This window comes from Panthera uncia, chromosome B1, assembly GCF_023721935.1.
Source record: "Panthera uncia isolate 11264 chromosome B1, Puncia_PCG_1.0, whole genome shotgun sequence".
Classification (NCBI taxonomy): Eukaryota; Metazoa; Chordata; class Mammalia; order Carnivora; family Felidae; genus Panthera; species Panthera uncia.
In genome coordinates, this window is record NC_064811.1 from 70,632,750 (window position 1) to 70,654,455 (window position 21,706).

At 37.5% G+C, this 21,706-nt stretch overlaps 1 protein-coding gene across 1 annotated transcript; it reads left to right on the plus strand.

The window, feature by feature from the left end:
* The first annotated feature begins 1,636 nt into the window (after nt 1-1,636).
* On the plus strand, nt 1,637-8,012 carry DMP1 (dentin matrix acidic phosphoprotein 1). Its single transcript, XM_049630855.1, has 5 exons — nt 1,637-1,701; nt 2,150-2,197; nt 4,475-4,507; nt 4,696-4,743; nt 6,582-8,012. The coding sequence occupies exons 1-5, from the start codon at nt 1,648-1,650 to the stop codon at nt 7,950-7,952; spliced, it is 1,554 nt and encodes a 517-aa protein (XP_049486812.1). The 5' UTR covers nt 1,637-1,647; the 3' UTR covers nt 7,953-8,012.
* Nucleotides 8,013-21,706: the final 13,694 nt, after the last annotated feature.

The window sequence follows — 21,706 nt, forward strand, 5'->3', positions numbered from 1 at the left end:
AAATATCAAAACACAAAGACTAATATGAACTATGCTGAATTAGAATAAAGAAAATAACACAAATGGAGAACAACTATGTTGAAGTGAGATAATGCTCATGATATAAAATGGGAGAATCTATTGGACCATTTGAGCTGAAAGTAGAAATGAGCAACATTCTCAGTTTCCTTAGGATTCCTACTGTTTTCTTGAATGAATTAAAAAATAAGATTAGATGACTTCTAGAGCTCAATGTTACAGACATTATTCAGCATATCCAGACATTAGTGAGCAATGTATTCTTATTTCTTAGATCGGAGATTAAAATCATTCAGAGTATCTTAAAAACAAAAGTGAAGTCTGAAATAAACTTGCAGGATTTTGCACAAAATGTATGGAAATCCATCTGACTAATTTATTAGGGCAACTACAAGGCTAACAAGTGCCGGGCAAATTATTTTTCCTTTAGATCATTTCAATAACCTTTTGCATTAGCATGTAGTACATCTATTTTTAGATACAGAACAAGTTGTTTTCCAAACCACCAGTTCTTGAGGTGTGAAATGAAGCCACCCTTCAGGAAAATACAGTTTGATTTGGCATGTTTCTCTCAGCGTAATTCACAAGTACATCCCAAAGCTCTAATCTTCCTGAGATCCTTCAGTAATGCAAATGACTGAATTTAGTCATTTAAATGAAAGAATTTAGTATAATCTATGTGTAATATATGACCAATTGTAGCACAGTAGATATTAAGAGCTTTCTGGAGCTGTACTATGTAAGCTGTCATAGTAAACCTCTGCAGATCAGGAAGACAAAAGGCAAAAACAATCTATGTTGTTTAAATATTATTTCGAAGTTATAAATGTGACTGAGAAGCAATGTGAGTATGTATATATGTGTGTATATAGACAAATGCTGATGACCTATCGATGGTATCAGTACATTTTGGTTTAGGTGTATATTTGCCAGGTTGCTGTGCCACAATAATGTGCATAATTATCATAAAAGTGAATTGATCAGAAATTTCTTGATTCCTCTTTCTTTACTTGTTCCTCTATTTGTCCTATTTTGTGTTAGGGAAGAAGCATTTATAGACCTTCTCACTGAAGTATTTCCAATTTGTCTCTTAGAAGTGAGGTTTCTTTTTAACCAGTTTACTGAGATATAATTCAATATATACTTTACACACTTGAAGTGTACAGTCATTAACTTTTAGCCATTGCATAGAGCTGTACAACCTTCAGCAAAATCAGTTTTAGAACATTTTCATCACCTCCAAAATTCATTCCTTAACCTATCACTCTCAAACTCTCCTCCAGTCCTGGGCAAACACATCCTTTCTATCTCTATAGATTTGCCTATTTGGGACAGTTCATACAAAAGGAATCATACAATATTGTGCCTGGCTTCTTTCACTCAGTATAATGTTTTCAAGGTTCCTCTGCCTTGTAGCATGTATCAGTACTTCATTTCTTTTTATGGGTGAATAATATTCCATTGTATAGATACAGTACTTTTTATTTATCTATTCATCAGTTGATGGACATTTGGATGAGCTGTGCTTTTCAATGGGAAGAAAATGTCAAAAAGTTAAAGCTATATTTCTTTAGCATTAAGGAAAACATCTTCTGTCCTTCATCACAGGCAGAGTTGCCACTGCCGGCTATGAAGACCAGCATCCTGCTTTTGTTCCTTTGGGGGTTGTCCTGTGCTCTCCCAGTAAGTATCAGGGCAGAGATATATGAAAAAAGATCATTTATACCTAAGATCCCACAATTTGCATTGGCTATAAGCCAGATGGCTGGCTCTAGATGAAAACAGTAGTTTCTTAGGAAGCTGTTTTCTTTAAAATATCATCTGAATTATTCCCTATGCTGTTTATTCACATAGCTAGGATTCTCGTTTCTCTTCATCATCAGTGGTTCTCAAAGTGTCATCCCCTGAGCAGCAGCAGCATCAAGTAGGATTTTGTTAGAAATATAAATTCTCAGGTCCTGCCTCAGACCTACTGAGCTGTACTCTCTAAGGATGTGGCAATATTTGGTTTAACATGGCATCTAGGTGATTCTGATTCATGCTAAAATTTGACTATCACTGCTCCTAAGTGTCCATAGCTACTGCCTTGGAAATTTCTCTGTGGGCTAACCATGTATACTAAATTTTCCAGGTAGCCAGGTATCATAATACTGAATCTGAGAGCTCTGAAGAATGGACGGTGAGTAGAAATAAGATTAAAAAATATTTTTAATTTAATATATTAGTATAACCAAATTGGCTCCACTGCAAATGTTGAAAGCGCTAATGATTTAATGAATACCTTAATAATCTAAGATATAGGGCTATAATTTCTAGTTCATATGAAAAAAATTAGTTCATATAATGCTTCGACTTCAACTTAATAGTATAATTTGGTAAGGAGGCATTTTTCCATTTAGCTTTATTTTCATAATGGATGTGTGCAGTAGCAGAAGGGGATGGATGACAGTGAACCAAGGCTGCTCTTTGGAGTGCCAGGTGGCTCAGCTGGTTAAGCGTCTGACCCTTGATTTCAGCTCAGGTCATGATCTCACTGTTGAGAGACTGAGCCCCATGTCATGCTCTGCACTGGGCATGCAGCCTGCTCAAGATTCTCTCTCTCTCCCTCCCTCCCCTGCTCATGCTCTCTCCAAAAAAAAAAGAAAAAAAAAAAGAAAAAAGAAAAAAAAAAAAAAAGACTGCTGTTAAAGGATTAGGACGAGAGATCTGTTTTACCAGGAGATGTCTGGAAGGCAAGAGGTCAAGTCTTAGAAAGTGAGAAGAGAAAGAAGAATGAGAGGATACCAGAGTCTCTGGAATAACACCTAAATGTTGATTGCGTGTTGACTCTGAATGGCTCAAGAACCATTGCCAGGCTGTTCTGTGCTTTACATGAAAACACTGAGACACAGGGAGTAACCTAGTCTGTCTAGGTTACACTGTTAGTAAGTGTTAGAGCCAGACTTTAAACCCAGGTCACCCTGGCTCCAGAGTCCACATTCTCTATCAGGGTGTTATATCCCTCTCAGGAAGGGGCCAAGTCTAGAAGGCCAGTAGGTTCTCAAGATTGAAACTACAAATAATGCTTAAAATTTTATGCTAAGTCAGAGTGTTTTGCTCATGACCTTGTTTCCTGCTGGCTTTTGCACATGATGCAGCTTGGGCACAACACTATTAGTGGTGGCCAGATAATGTCAGAGGCTTGAGATGGGGTCCTGCCCCTGCCTGAGATTAGAATAGACATTGCAGGATTTCTTATATGAACTTTCATCAGAGATGTCTTTCTGCTAGTTAATTGAAAAGTAGCCACTGCAGATCTTCCCTCTTATTCAACCAAACACTCTAGAGTACCACAAACATTTGGCATGAGAAAAATACCAATGTCTTCCTCCCTTTCATCCCTTAATTCCAAATGATAACTGACAGAGTTATCTCTGAGAGCCTGCCATTGTGTCTGCCTGCAGAGTCACAGGGCAAAGACTTAGAGTGATAATATCTCCTTCCTCTGGGGAGATACCCCTGCCTAGCATAGCTGAGAGGCTTGTTAAAGACATGTTGATAGCAGCTCCAGTGCTGTACTCTGCAGCTCATAACCATCACTTAGCAGCTTGGAACCAGGAGGGATTTGAGGATTTTGCTGTGCTTGAGAGAAAGGGGGAGTGTAGATGAGAAGGCACCAGGATTAAAAAAAGTGAAATAAATCAGAACTATGCCCTGATTAAGTTTCAGACTTAGGTTTTTGGTTGTTTTTTTCTTTTTTTTCCTCATGGAGGTGATCTTATGTGATTCAAGAAGTGTTTAGTGGCTTTCTCAATTCAGTTTTATCTACTACTGAATTTTATAAAGTGATGTTCTCAAAATGCATTGTTTCTTTATATCATACTGAAAAATTCTCAAGATGTTTCCAATTTCATCCTCACAGCAAGTCTGTGGAGTATGCACAGTTGTTGCTAATATTCTTAATTTATAAATAAGAAATTGACATTGGACAGGTGAAGGGAATTGCTCAAATTCACAGAGTGACCAAACATTGCAGTTTACCCAAGACTTAGGGGTTTCCTGGAATATGTGAATTTCAGCACTAACATCAGACAGTTGGTTTTCAGGGATAAAACCAAAACCAAGGAGCTAATTGAGACTTCAATCTAGGTTCTAAGCTTCAATGCTGTTTTTCTTTCCTATGTTACATTTCATCCAGGTTGTATGAACAACCAGCTTCAAAGAAAGTATATTTTTTCTCTAAGTGAAGTATCAGAAACACAAAAACCTTCCCACAAGATCTTTTCCAGGCCATTGGGTCACCTCACATTCACTTTTTTTTTTTTTTTTGCCATTTCACCATAAAATGTCATACCTCATGTAAATGTAAAATATATGACAAGAAACCGAAAAAAAATCCCTTAAAATGACTTTAAATATTTGCAAGACATGGTCCATCTGTGAAGGAGTAACTTGTTTTTCTTCCTTTTTTTTACAGGGTCATTTGGCTCAGACACCAACACCACCCTTGGTAACTATCTTGTTCATTTTTTGGTCATAAACATCTCATAAAGTAAATTTACTTTAACACTCTTCTCATCACCTTAGGCCATTTGGACAGCAGTAAATCCAAACCGCAAGCAACTGATGTGTATCATATATTTTTCTTTCCTTGGGAACTACTAACAGGAAAAATAAACAACTTCTTTTTCCTTTTAGGAGAGCAGTGAGTCATCTGAAGAAAGTAAAGTTAGCTCAGAGGAACAGGTAATTAAACAGACCTTTCTTAACTTTTCAGACTACTTAGGAGTTGAAGGAAATGATGTTAGATTAAATTACCTGGCAACAATTCTAAATGTAATATTTTCTAACCTTTGGTTATGCTAGCTAAATAGTCCCAGAAAATAAGAAGAGAAAAATGAGTGGGAGAATTCAGATGTTCGTTCCATATATATCACTGGGGCCAGAATGGAGACATTGTGGCTCATATAAACACACACACACACACACACACACACACACACACACACACACACGGTCATAAACCATGATAGACAAGTAATTGTTCATTTATCACTCTAAAATGTTGCTTTTATAATTGGAGTAGTTCAGATCAGGCAGAGAAAGCCTTCTGGCTCACATGAAGCACTTGCTGGGTCTAGAGACCTCCTCCATGTTAAGTATCTTGTTGGAGGAGAGAATAGGAAATCCCTGAAGAAAGTTTAATAAAACAGCTTCTTTAGTAATGACTTGTCTAAACAGTCTCAATGGTGGTTCTGGGAATGAGAAAAGCTGACTTAGTTTATAATTATATCCCTTTAATAAAAAGCTGGCTTTCTTTCTCTTGCATGCACACTTTTTTTTTTCATTTTTCTAAGACTAAATGTCATTACTTTTTTGGCTCTTCTATTATTTTGACCAAACTCAAACCTGTGGGGCTCCAGAGATTCCAGGAACCAGGTTTCTCCCTGAAGCTTTGAACCATGTTGCACTCTACCCTCAACCAGTTAAAGGATGAATTATTTGGTGGTTTTTTTTTTGTTTGTTTGTTTTGTTTTTACCATTATTTACTAAAGGTTTGTCAAAGCAACAGTCTAGAAATTTACAGGCATAGAATTGGGGCCGTTTTATGGAGATGTGATTTATTGCCTCCATATTCTCTGAGCTCTCAAATGAAATAGTCCCAGTTTGAGAAGTGTGCAATATGTGCCATTGAATTATGAGAACTAAAAAGATGCTTAGTTCCAGCACACCAGTGTAAATCTAGCAATGGGAAGACATGTCATCATTTTGTACTCCCAAATGGAAAGTCAGACATTGATCAGTAGGGGCAGGTGGAAAAATAAAAAAACAAAATTGGCAAGGATGCTCTGCTATGGGGTATGGTAGAGAGAACAGATTTTTCTAGAGCATAATGAATGAAGACTCACTGTCTTTCCTTGTCTGTGTAGAGGATACAATTGTTCGACTTATGGGGATAATCTCTCTGAGCTCACACTTAGAATAAGCTTCCCTGGTGGTCTCACTAGTTGCAGTCTTTTAGCTAAGCCTTCTACGGGCAACTCTGCCTGTGTGGGTGAAGTATAAATATGGTTTGGGTGAGATGTATATCTTACTGTAATATTTTACTATCATTTTAGCTAAAGGTTTCATTATACTGCCCTAGTACATTTTTCCCCCCTGAGTTGAGAAAAAAAAATATTTGGGTCTTTTAAAAATCACCCAATATTTTTTAAAACTCTGTTTTAAACCAAACAATTTGATGAGTATTACAAACCACCTCTTTAATGTACAAAAAAAATTCTCTGAGTTTCTTCCTGGGATCAGACTTACAATATGATTGGAGTTTCATAAATGTGATTTCTATAAATGTTTTTGAGAAAATTTCTACAGCATTGAGTGAACTGTGTCTATATAAAATGGAATGACTTGAGTTTCAACTCCTCTTCCTTCCTCTTTAACCTCTGGTAGAGATGTTATTGAGCAGTAAAACTGATCATGGGCTAGAAGGAGGGACATAAGAAGAAGAAAGTAGGAAGAGCCTAGATAATACCCTCTGTATCAGCTCCTGGAGTACTGACATGTTTGTTAACCCCAAACTCCAGGCCAATGAAGACCCTAGTGACAGTGTTGAATCAGAGGAGGGCCTTGATGATCATCAACATGTGCATAGACCAGCTGGTGGCCTCTCTAGGAATGGAGGAAAAGAAGGAGATGATAAAGATGATGATGAAGATGACAGTGGAGATGACACTTTTGGTGATGATGACAATGGGCCAGGACCTGAAGAGACACAAGAAGGAAACTCCAGACTCAAAAGTAATGAAGACTCGGCTGACATCACACAATCCAGGGAAGACAGTGCACCGCGAGGGGAAGACAGTGCCCAAGATACTACCAGTGACAGCAGGGACCTTGACAATGAGAATGAGGTGAAGAGCAGGTCTGAGGGAGGTGGCTTTGCTCAAGATAGTGAGAGTGAGGAACACTGGGTTGGAGGTGGCAGTGAAGGGGATAGTAGCCATGGGGATGGCTCTGAGTTTGATGATGAGGAAATGCAGAATGATGATCCAGACACTATCAGGAGTGAGAAAGGCAACCTCAGAATGAGCAGTGCTAGTGTCGAATCAAAAGGAAAGAGCGATGAGCAAGCAAGCACTCAGGATTCAGTTGACAGCCAATCAATGGAGTATCCGAGGAGGAAAATTTTTAGAAAGTCCCGCATTTCTGAGGAGGATGACATAGGTGACCTTGATGATAGCAACATAATGGAAGATGTCAAGAGTGACTCCACAGAAAACACCAATTCCAAAGATGCTGGCCTCAGCCAATCCAGGGAAAACAGCAAAAGTGAATCTCTAGAAGACAGTGAGGAGAATCAGTCTCAAGAAGACAGTCAAAATGTACAAGACCCCAGCAGTGAATCTAGTCAAGAGGTTGATCTGCCATCTCAAGAAAATAGTAGTGAATCTCAGGAAGATGTAGTGAGTGAGTCCAGGGGTGACAACCCAGATAATACCACCAGTTACTCAGAAGATCAGGAAGATAGTGACTCCAGTGAAGAGAACAGCTTGAACAAACCCTCTAGTTCAGAAAGTGAATCAAGAGAGGAGCAAGCTGACAGTGAATCCAATGAAAGCCTCAATGACAGTGAATCCAAGGAAAGCCCAGAGTCCACTGAGGACGAGAATAGTTCTAGCCAGGAAGGCCTCCAGTCTCACAGTGCCTCAGCAGAGAGCGAGAGTAAAGAAAGCCAGTCTGAGCAGGACAGCCAGTCTGAAGAAGATGATGTCAGTGATTCTCAGGACAGCAGCAAATCAAAAGAAGACAGCAACTCTACTGAGAGCAAATCAAGCAGTGAGGAAGATGGTCAGTCAAAAAACACTGAGATAGAAAGCAGAAAATTAACAGTTGATGCTTATCACAACAAACCCATTGGGGATCAAGATGACAATGACTGCCAAGATGGCTATTAGCATCAGCATCACTAGCTTTCCTAAGAAGTGGCTCTTACATACAGGAGTCTTGGGGGTTGGGGAATAGGGAAATCATTATAACTATAATTTATTGATGTTTTTATCAGAAGGACAACCAGAGGCCATTTCTTTCTGAAAGGAAATGCTGGATATTATATTTGTTTCTAGAGTGTCACCAATTTATAGGGGTTTAAATACTGTCAAATGATACCAGAACACACTCAATGAGACTGGAAGCAAGGAAAGATGTACAGCTTCACAACTGAAATAGTTACTAACTCATTAACATAACAGTTATTGAGATTCTATTACGTACCAGGTACTGTGCTAGGTGCTGGGATATAATGAAGCTTAAGGCTTGTTTCTTGCTCCTGAGGAGCTTATAGAGGGATAAATAAAGTTCAAAAGCTAAAGAGGGATACATATGAGGGAAACAAGAATTATAACAATGCAATGTGGTGAGTGCTGTAAGAGGTATGATCAAAATACATGGCAGCACAGAACATGGGACTAACTGTGCCTTGGATAATCAGGGAGGGCTTCAAAATAGGACACTAGAGTTGGAGCACTGCATAAGATTTCTCCATTGAAGACAAGAGAATTCTGTTTATCCTTGGGATAAGCAACAGTGAATCCTATATGATGAAATATTTAGTTTGTGGAAACACTTTCAAATTACAGCACAGGAGGTATTTTGGATAAACAAAACTTTGTTTTGATGCTTTTTGCGGAATTCCCATGAACACTGCCTCACTTACAACTGGTGATATGATATGGAAGGCTGTGTGGGAAATAGTAGAAAGAGATCCCTCTTTGAATAGATAGAAAACTTTTAGCTTTATTTTTTTCCTAAAGTCAGTCTATGTGCAATGCTGGAAAACTATTCTCTGAGTCTTTTACATATGTTGCACATAGCAAAATTGTGTACATAGAATTCAATTGATTTTTGCCAAATATCTTTTGAAATGTTACCTCAACATAAAATATGTTTTGTAATAAAGACAATAATATCTAGAAGAAATGTGTGCTTATTTTTATAGTGATATTAATTATTAGGAAACATCTGTATTAAACAACTCTTCCTTTAAAACATTAAAGAGTAGTTTCCTTTCTTCCATTAAAATAAATGATTTTCCTAAATTATTTCATGAAAATTTTATTTATAATTCAGGTAGAATTTTGATAAAATTACTTTATGTGTTGCTTATATTTTATTAAATATACCTGTTAGAGATAAGGAAAAAAGAAAATGAAGCAAGCTGTCAACATTGCTTAAGGCCATGCCAAAAGTTCATAATGTTTGGGTTTAACATTAGTTCTTGCTGGTATCCCAGACTGTCATTTGTGTAAACTCTGGAATCTACAGGGAAACATATTTCTTTTATTTTTTAATTATTTGAAAGAAACTACTGTACATCAGCACTTTTACTTTTCAAATGTGTCCATTGGAGTACATCAGAATTCCCCTACAAATTTATTAAGAGAATCAGAAAGATTTTCTAACCTTCAGTCTGACCCTCCCCATCCTTCCATAAGCTCGATTCCCTTACAATGTCAAAGCTGAGAATTAGAATATTCTCTAATCCTATCTCCTGAGATTTTAATTTAGTAGGTCTAAAGTGAAACCCAGAATTCTGTTTTTAAAAGGATCCCAGGAGTTCTGATGCAAGCCCATCCACATACTTGTATTTGAGTTCTCTAGCTCAATGGATTAATTAACTGGTTCTAATTAAATTTCCAAGGGTGTACATGTGAGGAAGTAATTAACCTCTTTAGAGAGTTTACGAAGTTTTGGGACAACTGAGGTAAATTTTGGGGAGTGACTAAGAAAACAGGGGAGAAGCACATTCCAAGCACAGGGAACAAAAGAGTAGATGTACAAAATTGTTCATGGCATGTTAATGTATGACAAAAATATCTAGTGTTACCAAAGCATTGGGAAGAGAGAAGGAGAAAGGGGAAGTGATAAGATAAGAGATTGCTGGAAAGGTGAGCTGGGATCCAACATGAAGGTCTCTGAATGCCAGATTAAGGAGAACAGCCTCATTAGTGAGTACTTGCCTAGAGCTAGGTTTTCATATATGATATACATATCAAAAACATCTTTGACATCGATATTATAATTTCTCTACTCACTTAAAAAAAATATATATATAACAAATAGGAGCAGATGAAACACAGAAAAGCTAAGTTAAGTATCCTACACCAAAATCCAAGAAATAGCAGAGTCTGATTCCATTTCTGTTCAATGATGAACCACTGAAAATTTTAAGCAGTGAGCATTCATGAATATATGAATATGGTCTTATCTGCTTGAAAAATGAGCAAAGAAATGCTACATTCTCTAGTTTCTTTCAGCATGTAAAGAACCTAAGAAAGTGACTGAGAAAGTCACTTTCTAATGGCTTGTTTCCCTAAACCTGTTATTTTGAGAGTCACATTAGTGGAGAATTCATTCTTACTTTCCCTAAAGATTCCCATTAAAAATTTATATGTATATATATACGTATATATACATAAAATATATATGTATTTTCAGACCGAAGATTTCTATTGAAGATTTTGTAAAAAGAAATGCCATGGTATGTTGGAGAAACTAGCAATACTGATGTCCAAAAAAGGAAGCTTATACTGAGCTCTTTAGCAAGCATGGCTTAATGTGAAGAACTCATTCAGCCTGGAAGCCACTGATTGCCACAAGGCACTAGACACTGGCTTGTATTGCTGATATCACTGGCAATGACTCTAAATGCTGCTAATAATACTGGTACTACTGATTCCAGCTGTCACTGCTGCCAGAGACCATTCTCCATGAGCCCTGCTTCACTGTATCACAATGAAGTTCTCAATTCAAAGTCCATGGTAGATGCATAAAATTGTCAGATCCTACGCTAAATGCTTATGTACTAGTAAAGGGACCCTAGAAAGAAAGTATCTTCATTTTCAGTTTCTACAACACAAGATGAATTTTATCTTTTAACCAGACATGTAAGGTGGTAACGTATGTGCCATATGTAAGAGGAGGTTCAGATGCTGGATGAGCAAAAAAGAATGAAAGATGTCCTACTGATGGGGAGAAGATCCATGTCTACACCCAAAGGGAAGTAAGTAACATTAATGCCATGGGAATGACCAAGTCAACTTCCATGGCTGTGCGTGAGATCCACGTTGGTGAACATAAGAGAAATAACACTAATACCAAAGGGAATGTATGGAACACCAAGGGAATTTCTCATGAAATACAGGGGAACTAACATTTATTGAGCAGACACTATGCTCTAACTCTGCACTAGGTGTCTTACTTTGGATCAGAGCTATAAGAATTCCAATGATGGGCTAGACTGGAGGCTATCCTCCTATATATAGTAAACGAACTCTAAAACTGAACTTCATGGAGGTTATATCCCTAAACCCCCTAAAGTTATTTGAAATGCTGATACATGTGGGTAGAAGATCCACAATTTTCATCAGATTCTTAAAAGAGTTTATGACTAACCTGCTAGAATCCAGTCAAACAAATAAAAGAAATAACACTGACATTCATAAGATCTGCCTGGATTTTGTTTTGTGAAACTATTGTTTTCTGTAAAAATCTAAGTCAGTGCTGAGGAAGAGCTGGGAGTAGAGCTTGATTCATGTTATATGCATTACTTGCTATGGTTAGCAGCTAAAGCTATGTAAGAAGGAAGATTATGTATCATAAAATATCTTTTTGTTCAAGAAGTATTTTTTTAGAGAGAGTGTGTGCACATGCATGTGAGCAGTGGGGGAGGGGTACAGGGAGAGGGAAAGAGAGAGAGAGAGAGAGAGAGAGAGAGAGAGAGAGAGAGAGAGAGAGAATTTTAAGCAGGCTCCACGCTCAGTGTGGAGCTCAACACAGGGCTCAATCTCACAACCCTGAGATCATTACCTGAACTGAAATCAAGTTGGACGCTTAACTGACTGAACCACCTAGGCGCCCCAACAAATACAATTTTTAATGGAAGTATAACTGACATGTAACATATTAGTTTCAGGTATAGAACATAATGGTTCAACATTTATATACACTGTAGGATGATCAGTAAGTCTAGTTACCATCTGTCTCCATGCAGTTACAATTTGTTTTTTTGTGATGAAACTTTTATTTTATTTTGTTAAATGTTTATTTTTGAGGGAGTGATTGACAGAGCACCAGTGGGGAAGGGGCAGAGAGAGGAGAGACAGAATCCAAAACAGGCTCCAGGTTCTGAGCTGTCAGCACAGAGCTCCATGCAGGGCCTGAACTCACAAACTGGGAGATCATGACCTGAGCTGAAGTGATGCTTAACTGACTGAGCCACCACATGCCCCATGAGAACTTTTAAGACTTACTCTTTTGGCAACTTTCAAATGCGCACCACAATGCTGTTTATTACATTACAGGACTTATTAATTTTAAAACTAGAAGATTGTACTTCTTGACCCCCTTCACCTATTTTGCCCATTGTACAAAACAGTGCCTCTCTGGCAACCAACATTCTGTTCTATGTAGGTATGTACGTACGTATTTATTTATTTATTTATTTTTAAGATTCCACATAGAAGTAAAATCATATGGTATTTGTTTTTCTCTGTCTGACTTACTTCGTTTAATATAATACCCTCTAGGTCAATCCATGTTGTTGCAAATGGCAAGATTTCATTCTTTTTTTAATGTCTGAGTAGTATTCCATTGTATATATACACCATATCTTCTTAATCCACTCATCCATTGATGGAGATTTATGTTATTTCAATATCCATGCTATTATAAACAATGTGATGAGCACAGGGATCCATATATCTTTTTGAATTAGTATTTTCATTTTCTTCAGATAAATACCCAGAAAAGGAATTAATCATATGGCAGTTCTATTTTTAAGTTTTTGAGGAACCTCTATACTTTTTTCCATAGTGGCTGCACCAATTTACATTCCTACAAGCAGTTTATGAGGGTTGCCTTTTTTCCATATCCTTGTCGACACTTATAATTTCTTGCCTTATTGATCACAGCCATTCTAACTGATACGAGGTGATATCTCACTGTGGTTTTGATTTGCATTTCCCTAATGATTAGTGATGTTGAACATCTTTTCATGTGTCTGTTAGCCATCTGAAAAATGTCCGTTCAGGTCCTTTGCTCATTTAAAAAATTTTTTTAAATGTTTATTTATTTTTGAGAGAGAGAGAGACAGAGCTTGAGTGGGGGGAGGGGCAGAGAGAGGGGGAGACACAGCATCTGAAGCAGGCTCCAGGCTCTGAGCTGTCAGCACAGAGCCTGATGCAAGGCTCAAACCCACTAACTGTGAGATCATGACCTGAGCTGAAGTGGGATGCTTCAGGCACCCAGGCCACCCAGGCACCTCTAGATCCTCTGCCCATTAATCAATTTTTTGTTTGTTTGCTACAGAGTTGTAAGTGTTCTTTATATATTTTGGATATTAACCCCTTACTAAATATATCATTTGCAAATAATTTATTACATTCAGTTAAGTTGCTTTTTCATTTTCTTGTTAGTTTCCTTTGCTGTGCAGAAACTTTTTAGTTTGATGTGAACCCACTTGTTTATTTTTGCTTTTGCTGCCTTTGCTTTTAGAGTCAGAATCAAAAACTCATTGTCAAGACCCATGTCAAGGAGCTTACTCCCTATGTTTTCTTCTAGGAGTTTTATAGTTTCAGGTCCTACCTTCAAATCTTTAGTTCATTTTGAGTTAACTTTGTGTATGGTGTAACACAGTAGTCTAGTTTCATCCTTTTGCATGTGGTTGTCCAGTTCCCCAACACCATTTACTGAACAGACTGTCCTTTCCTAATTGTATATTTTTTTCTGGCATTAATTAATTGAACACCTGTGCCTGGATTTATTTCTGGTCTTTCTATTCTGTTTCATTGATCCATGTGTCTATTTTGTATGCTAATACCATACTGTTTTGATTGCTCTAGCTTTGTAATATAGTTTGAAATCAGAGAGACATAGGATAACCCCAGCTTTGCTCTTCTTTCTCAAGACTGCTTTGGCTATTCAGGATCTTTCATGGTTCCATACAGATTTTAGGGTTTTTTTGTTCTATTCTTCTGAAAAATGCCATTGGTATTTTGATAAAGATTGTACTGAATTGAGGTGGCTGGGTGGCTCAGTTGGTTTAGTGTCCGACTTCCGCTTGGGTCATGATACCATGGTTTGTGAGTTTGAGCCTTGCATCAGGCTCCTTGCTGTCAGCACAGAGCCCACTTCAGATCCTCTGTCCCCCTTTCACTGCCCACCCCCATTTAAAAAATAAATATTAAAAAATGAAAAAAAATAGATTGTACTGAATCTGTAGACTGCTTTGGGTACTATAGACATTTTAACACTAATTCTTCCAATCCATGAATACAAACTATCTTTCCATTTATTTGTATCTTTTTCAATTTCCTTTTAATTTTTGTTTTTACATTTATTTATTTTTGATAGAGACAGAGTTCAAGTGGGGGAGGGGCAGAGACAGAAGGAGACACAGATTCTAAAGCAGGCTCCAGGCTCCGAGCTGTCAGCACAGAGCCCGACAAGGGGCTTGAACCCACAAACCGTGAGATCATGACCTGAGCCGAAGTCGGATGTTTAACCGACTGAGCCACCCAGGTGCCTCTTTTTCAATTTCTTTCATCAATGTCTTATAGTTTTGAATATAAGCCTTTCACCTCCCTGATTAAATTTAGTCCTAGGTATTTTATTCTTTTTGATATAATTTTAAACGAAACTGTTGTCTTAATTTCTCTTATAGTTTTAGTATATAGAAACACAACAGACTTTTGTATATTGATTTTGTGCCCTGCAATTTTACTGAATTCATTTATTGGTTCTAATAGTTTTTTTGGTGGAGTCTTTAGAACTTTCCATATATAATATCATGTCATCTACAAATAGTAACAGTTTTACTTCTTCCTAAATTGGGTGACTTTTTTTTTCCTTGCCCATTTCTCTGGCTAGGACTTCCACTACTATGTGTAATAAAAGTGGCAAGAGTGGGCATCCTTGTCTTGTTCCTGATCTTAGAGGGAAAGCTTTCAGCTTTCACCACTGAGTATGATGTTAGCTGTGGGCTTGTCATATATGGCCTTTATTATGTTGTGGTGCATTCCCTCTATACCTACTTTGTTGAGGGCTTTTGTCATAAATAGATGTTGAATTCTCTCAAATGCTTTTTCTACTCTATTGGAATGATCATATGATTTTTACCTGTCATTTTGTTAATGTGGTATATCATGTTGATTGATTTGTAGATGTTGAACCATCCTTGCATCTTTGGAATAAATCCCACTTTATTATAACACATGATCCTTTTAATGTATTATTGAATTTGGTTTGCTAATGTTTCGTTGAGGATTTTTGCCTCTGTGTTCATCAGGGATATTTGGCTGTAATTTTTGCATGTGATGGCCTTGTCCGGTTTTGGTATTAGGATAATGCTGCCTCATGAAATGAGTTTGGAAGTATTACCTCCTCTTCAATTATTTGGAAGTTTGAGAAGGACAGGTATTACAGCATCTTTGAATGTTTAGTTGAATTTACCAGTGAAGCCATCTGGTCCCAGGCTTTTGTCTGATGGGAGGTTTTTTATTACTGACTCAATTTCCTTACTAGTAATCAATCTCTTCAGATCTTCTGTTTCTTTATGATACAGTCTTAGAAGATTGTATGTTTCTAGAGATTTATCTATTTCTTCTAGGTTGTCCAATTTATTGGTATATAATTGTTCACAGTAGTCTCTTGTGATCTTTTGTATTTCTGTGGTATCAGTCATTAACTTTTATTTGACTCCTCTCTTTTTTTTCTTGGTGAGTTTTTCAAGGAACTAGCTCTTAGTTTCATTTATCTTCTCTACTGTCTTTTTGGTCTCTGGTTTATTTCCACTCTGATCTTTATTATTTCCTTCCTTCTACTAACTGTGGGCAACCAGAGCCATGTGATCAAGGACTGTTCTCTGTGTGGACTGTGTGTGTCTGCCAACTTAGTGGGGTAGTGGAAGAGCATAGGGCTGGGGTGCTCCCACTGGCTTTAGCAGAGTAGCAGGAAAATGCAGTGACTGTGCATGTCCCAAGTGCCAACAAGGAAGAAGGATGGTGCAAAAATGGCACTGACCAGCACCTTTGCCCCTAAAGAGAGTCCTAACAGACCCCTGCCCATCCAGTAGACACTTTAACATTATCAAATGAATCTCCTTCACATATAATATAGGTGCTTTTTAAACTGCTGCTTTTGCACTGGGCCCAGGGCTAGTGAATCTTCAATGCAAGCCCTTTATGAACAGTATCTCAGTACCTCAGAGCTCTCTGGGTCTCCTGGACATAAGCCTCATTGCTTTTCAAACTCACATGTCTTTCTGGTGAGGTCCCAAGAATGGAAGTGCCTGATGTGGGGCATGAATCCCACACTTGTCAGCGAAAAGCTATGGGTTTGTTCTATCCCTCCTAATTGTGATCAGAGGTGGGGTTTTTGGTGAGACTGCATCTTTGCCTCTCCTACCCATTTCAATGTGGCTCTTTTATTGTTTGTTGTGAAGGAGGTTTCAGCTACTTTTCAGGTCTTTTTCAGGGGGACTTGTTTCATATGTAGCTGTAGATTTGGTGTGTCTGTGGGAGGAGGTGTTTCAGGACCTTCCTATGCCACCATCTTGGACAATATTCCCTCAAAGAGATACAATTTTTTAAACTTAAAAAAAAATTAAGTTAGCTAACATACAGGATAGTATTGGTTTCAGGAGTAAAACCCAGTAATTCATCACTTACATATAACACTCAGTGCTCATCCCAACAAGTGCCCTTGTTAATGCCCATCACCCAGTTAGTTCATCCTCCCATCCACCTCCCTTCTAGCAACCCCCAGTTTGTTCTCTGTATTTAAGAGTCTCTTATGGTTTGCCTCCCTCTCCACCTTTATCTTATTTTTCCTTCCCTTCCCCTATGTTCATCTGTTGTGTTTCTTAAATTCCACGTATGAGTGAAATCATATGGTATTTATCTTCCTCTGTCTGACTTATTTCATTAAGCATGACATACTCTAGGTCCATCCACATTGTTGCAAATGGCAAGATTTCATTCTTTTTGATCGCTGAGTAGTATTCCATTGAATATATGTATGTGTGTGTATATACACACACACACCCCACATCTTCTTTATCCATTCATTCATCAATGGACATCATTGGGCTCTTTCCATAATTTGGCTATTGTTTATAGTGCTGCTATAAATATTGGGGTGCATGTGCCCCTTCAAATCAACATTTTTGTATCCTTTGGATAAATAATACCTAGTAGTACAATTGCTGTGTCGTAGGGTAGTTCTATTTTTAATTTTTTGAGGAACCTCCATACTGTTTACCAGTGTGACTGCACCAGTTAGCAAGGAATAAAAACTTCACATTTCTTAAATGTTAATAGGAAACATAATAAAAATAAATATTCTCTAAATACAATTTTAAACCATATAGTTCCTATGTATTCCAATTATATTTAGATTCTGTGTAGTATGTAGATACTGTAGAGATTGAGAATTATCCCAGTGCCCATTCTCCTCTTCTTTGTGTTAGTAACAGAAATCTTTGGTTTTCAATTAGGTACATAGGTGTTCAGAAGACTCCATTTTCCTTCTCAGCGTCCTTGCAGCTAGGCACGCACATGTGGCTGAATTGTGGCCAACAGAACATTAACAGAAGTGGTGTGCTTTGCCTCCTTCCTTTTCTCTCTTCCCACTGACTGGAAACTGGCAGCTGTTGAAATAGCCTCTTTGTAACAAAAGGTACCCTCATCTTAGTTGTTTCACGAGAAAGAAATAAAGTTCAATCTTATTTAATCCACTGTATTTGGGGATCTCCTAATTATAGTAACTTAATCTATATTCTCACTAACATGTATGTAGCAGTGTATAATCAGAGACTATGTGAACATAATTTGAAGTGGGTAGTATTTCAGATTTCTTACCAGAAACACTGGGTAATCTTTCCTTTACTTAATAACTGAAAAAAATGTGTTCTTTAATTGTGCTCTCATGATATTTTTATGTGTACTCCATAGGCTTTTATATTATTTAGATAAAGTTAACTTTTAGACTATAAATTATTAATTTGATATGGAAAAAATACACAATAGAGTCAGTTAAAATAAATAAAATATTTAGCCTTTGACAACATGGGTAATGAAGAAAATGCCACAGTGCATAAACTATTCCTTGAGAACAAATGGTAGTTATACCAATGTTTCATGAAGCTGCTAGAAACCATTTGGTAAATTTCTACATCAAGGACTAAAATTATTGGTCAAATTTTCAGTTTGAGACATTGATTATTCAAGTACAATTTGCAAATCTGGCTATTGTGAATGAGTGTAATGAAAATGAGGTAAGGATGTAGATCTGCTTCTATTTCATTGTAAGCTGTCTACTGGTTCTCAGCCCTGGTTGCACATCACCTGACTAGTTAAAAAAAAAAAAAAAAAAAGTCTTTACTTAGGCTCCATACCAGAGATTCTGACTTAAGAACTGGTCTAAGTTTGGGCTTTGACACTGGTAGTTTTTGAAGTCCAACATAATTCTAAAGTGCAACCAGCACTGAAAACTCCTGTGGTAATATAATAGCTAATATAATATAATCGTAACTGGGCCATTCTTGGGTCCCAGTTGTAGGTCTAATATTGGAAACAAAGCACTAAACAAACTCCAATCCCATTTTATATAATGAGTTGAATTCTTACATCAGTTACACAGACTTCTCTGCTTCCTCTGTCAACACATAAATAGGCCCAACAGTTGAGTAACTGGAGCATATAGTTATCACCAACTTACAGATGGGAACTGCTCAAGACAATAAGTTATCATAAAATATGTAAGGATATTTTTGCTTTTTGGTCAACTGCCCATTCCAAGGCCAGTCAGAATATAACATCTCTTGAGTTTCACTCTCATTGGCTTTCTATCAACATTTGTCTTGTCATCAAAATTAATCTTGCTTAAGTTCATGAATGGTTTCCCTCTGTGCTTGCACAGCAATACATATTGCAGATATATAAACAGATATAACAGATGGAAGAAATCAGAGCAGGAGAAATATCTACAGACTATATAGATCTCATGGTGAGACACACAAAGCATAAATCCTGGCTTTCCCTTTTTGGCACAGATTATAACTATTATTTTAAGGAACTGAATATAAATGCAGTGTTTGGTCAAAAACTTTACTTTGTAACTGACATGAAAGAGACCATTACCATTCTGTTCTGTAACACAAGCTATCCTTTATAAATTTTAAGTGTGGCAGATTTCCTGGAAGTCCCCCATGGGAAAGAAGGAAATTAACAGAAGGGAGGGTGCAGGAAGCCTGACTGGGATATTGTTGGGTCCATATCCACGTCCACCTCAAACAGAACTTCAAAGTTCTCTCATCTCCTTCCTGGGGTGGTTGTTTCTCTACCCCATTTTGCCCCTCCACAAGTCGATATAAAGCTAGGGTAAGGAGTTTACATAGGTAGAGAAAGGATAAACTTTGCTATGCTTTAAAATGGTGACAATATTAGTAAAAGAAAGTTTTGCCCTTAAATGTTTCACTCCAAGGATGGACCTCAAAGTATCATTTGTCCTTCTTCCTGCCCTACACAGGACTTGAAGAATATGAATTACTCTCTCCACTTACCTTGGCTTCAGCTTCACTAAAGGGAAAGCTTGAAGGAATCAAATGACCCCAAGGGATAAGAACGGAGGTGATAAAATAATGGAGGTTATAAAAGGTGAGAAGAGGAGAAAGAAAAGGACAGAAAAGAGGCAGCTGAGAGAAAAGACCTTCTTACGTCCATGAGAATTGGATTCCCTATGGGTTGGTAACTGTTGTGAGGGGCAGAGTAAAGAACTGTTTTCACTGTCTCCTAGAAACTGTGTACTTGAAAGGCAATGTCAAAATTTTCTTTCTGAGACTAGACTGTACCTTCCTGACTTTTCAAATATTAAGGAAAGGAGTAAAGGGATTGAAGCAATTCTGAGGGATTATGGCAAATTGAAGTCTGACCCACATAAGGTCAGAGGCCAAGGAAAGGCTGTATTCAAGAAAGTGGGACATGGGGCACCTAGGTGGCTCAGTCTGCTGAGCATCTGACTCTTGATTTCAGTTCAGGTCATGATCTCATGGTTCATGAGTTCAAGCACTGCATCAGGCTCTGTACTGACAGTGCCCTTCCCCCACTTGCATGCTTTCTTTCTCTCTCTCTCTCTCTCTCTCAAAATAAATAAACTTAAAAAAAAAAGAAAGTGGGACAGAATGCCTCACAGGTTGGCCAAAACTACAGTCATGTTGTTCATAATCAGATACAGAACAGGAGTACCACAGAGAAAATGCAAGCATTTACTAGCTCCAGAATTTCACCCTACCATGACTTGACATGAAGAGTCCCATCAGTGGATACATAGCTTGATATCCTGGCCACCACTCTGTAAGTATGCATATTTTCCATAGTTACAATTATAGTGATTTATAATTTTCTCATTTAATGTATGTCTTTTTAATGTTTTATAGTTTTCAAGTTATCATAAATTACTTATATGTCTTCCTTTCTTATATATCTTACATATATATAAATTACTTATATATCTTCCTTTCTTCTTTTTGCCTTTTATTAAGGGAAATGAAGCACTGAAGAAGTTTATGCAAATACCATTTTGCTACTTATCAACCTTAGATTATCCACTCTCAATTTATTAAAGACCAATCCTTACCAAAAACAGAAGTGACAAATCTTTCTGACTAGATACCTTTTAATTTAACTACATATACTTCTCCTCCCAGTCTGAATGGAGAACCACATGTATCTTTTTAACCTCCTTCTACTGCAATAAACATATACCAAGGCTGTAAGTTGCTTAATTTAATGGCACCAACTAGAATAAAAATGTAAATTACTCAACAAGAACAGCAATTCCTAATCTGCACCCTTCCAGAGTTCAGATCTGAGAGTCATAACTGAATAGCACTGTGACCTAGAAGATAAGAATTATTATTAAATACAACTGGAATTTATGTTTAAATTTCTTAAAACAAACAAACAAACAAACAAACAAACAAACAAAGGATTCTTTAAGGTAGTTTCAAACCCTGGAGTTCAAGAATATTTCAATAGATAACCCAGCTCTGTAAATTCTCTAACTCCCAGCAGGTGGCAATGTTGCTCGTTGTTGTGGTCCCTGAGAAGCTGAAGAGTGGAATTCAGAGCATAGGTGAATGCATCACGCTCAGACAGAAATGTGGGCAGTTCTTGCATTACAGAGATGCAATCCCTTGTTTGCCACTAATAACGTTTCAAACTATTTCTTATACTGTCGTTAGCTTTACCTTTGAAAAATGTAACTATTCCCCCCCCCCCCCCCAATCTCTCGAGTGGAACTGCACATTAAGAACAGGGAGAGACAGGAAGCAGGGAGAATAATTAAGGGACTCCCACAATGTTTAGTTAGGCTATTTAAATTACTAAAGAAATTTAAAAAGGAATTCACTAGAAGAAAGTCAAAGGACTGGAATGCAGCAGGCCCAAGCAACTATGTTAAGCAGGAAGGTGGCCACGCCCAGACTTCTGTCTCTGACTTTTGTCTCTCCTGTGAATTTGATTCTGTCTCTCCCTCTTGAAGACAGGGGCTCTCTCTGTGGGGGCATAGCCCAAACTTATATTTTCTGCCACCATAGAAACTTACTTTTTGTCAGCCACAGGGAAAAGATTTATTGGCCTAGTCTAGACCAAGC

Excerpts from the sequence above, each read along its gene's own strand:
- DMP1 (XM_049630855.1), top strand. The coding sequence starts at position 1,648 with ATGAAGACCAGCATCCTGCTTTTGTTCCTTTGGGGGTTGTCCTGTGCT. Across the intron at positions 2,198-4,474 it reads AGAGCTCTGAAGAATGGACG|GGTCATTTGGCTCAGACACC; the intron begins GTGAGTAGAAAT and ends TTTTTTTTACAG. Across the intron at positions 4,744-6,581 it reads AAGTTAGCTCAGAGGAACAG|GCCAATGAAGACCCTAGTGA; the intron begins GTAATTAAACAG and ends CCCAAACTCCAG.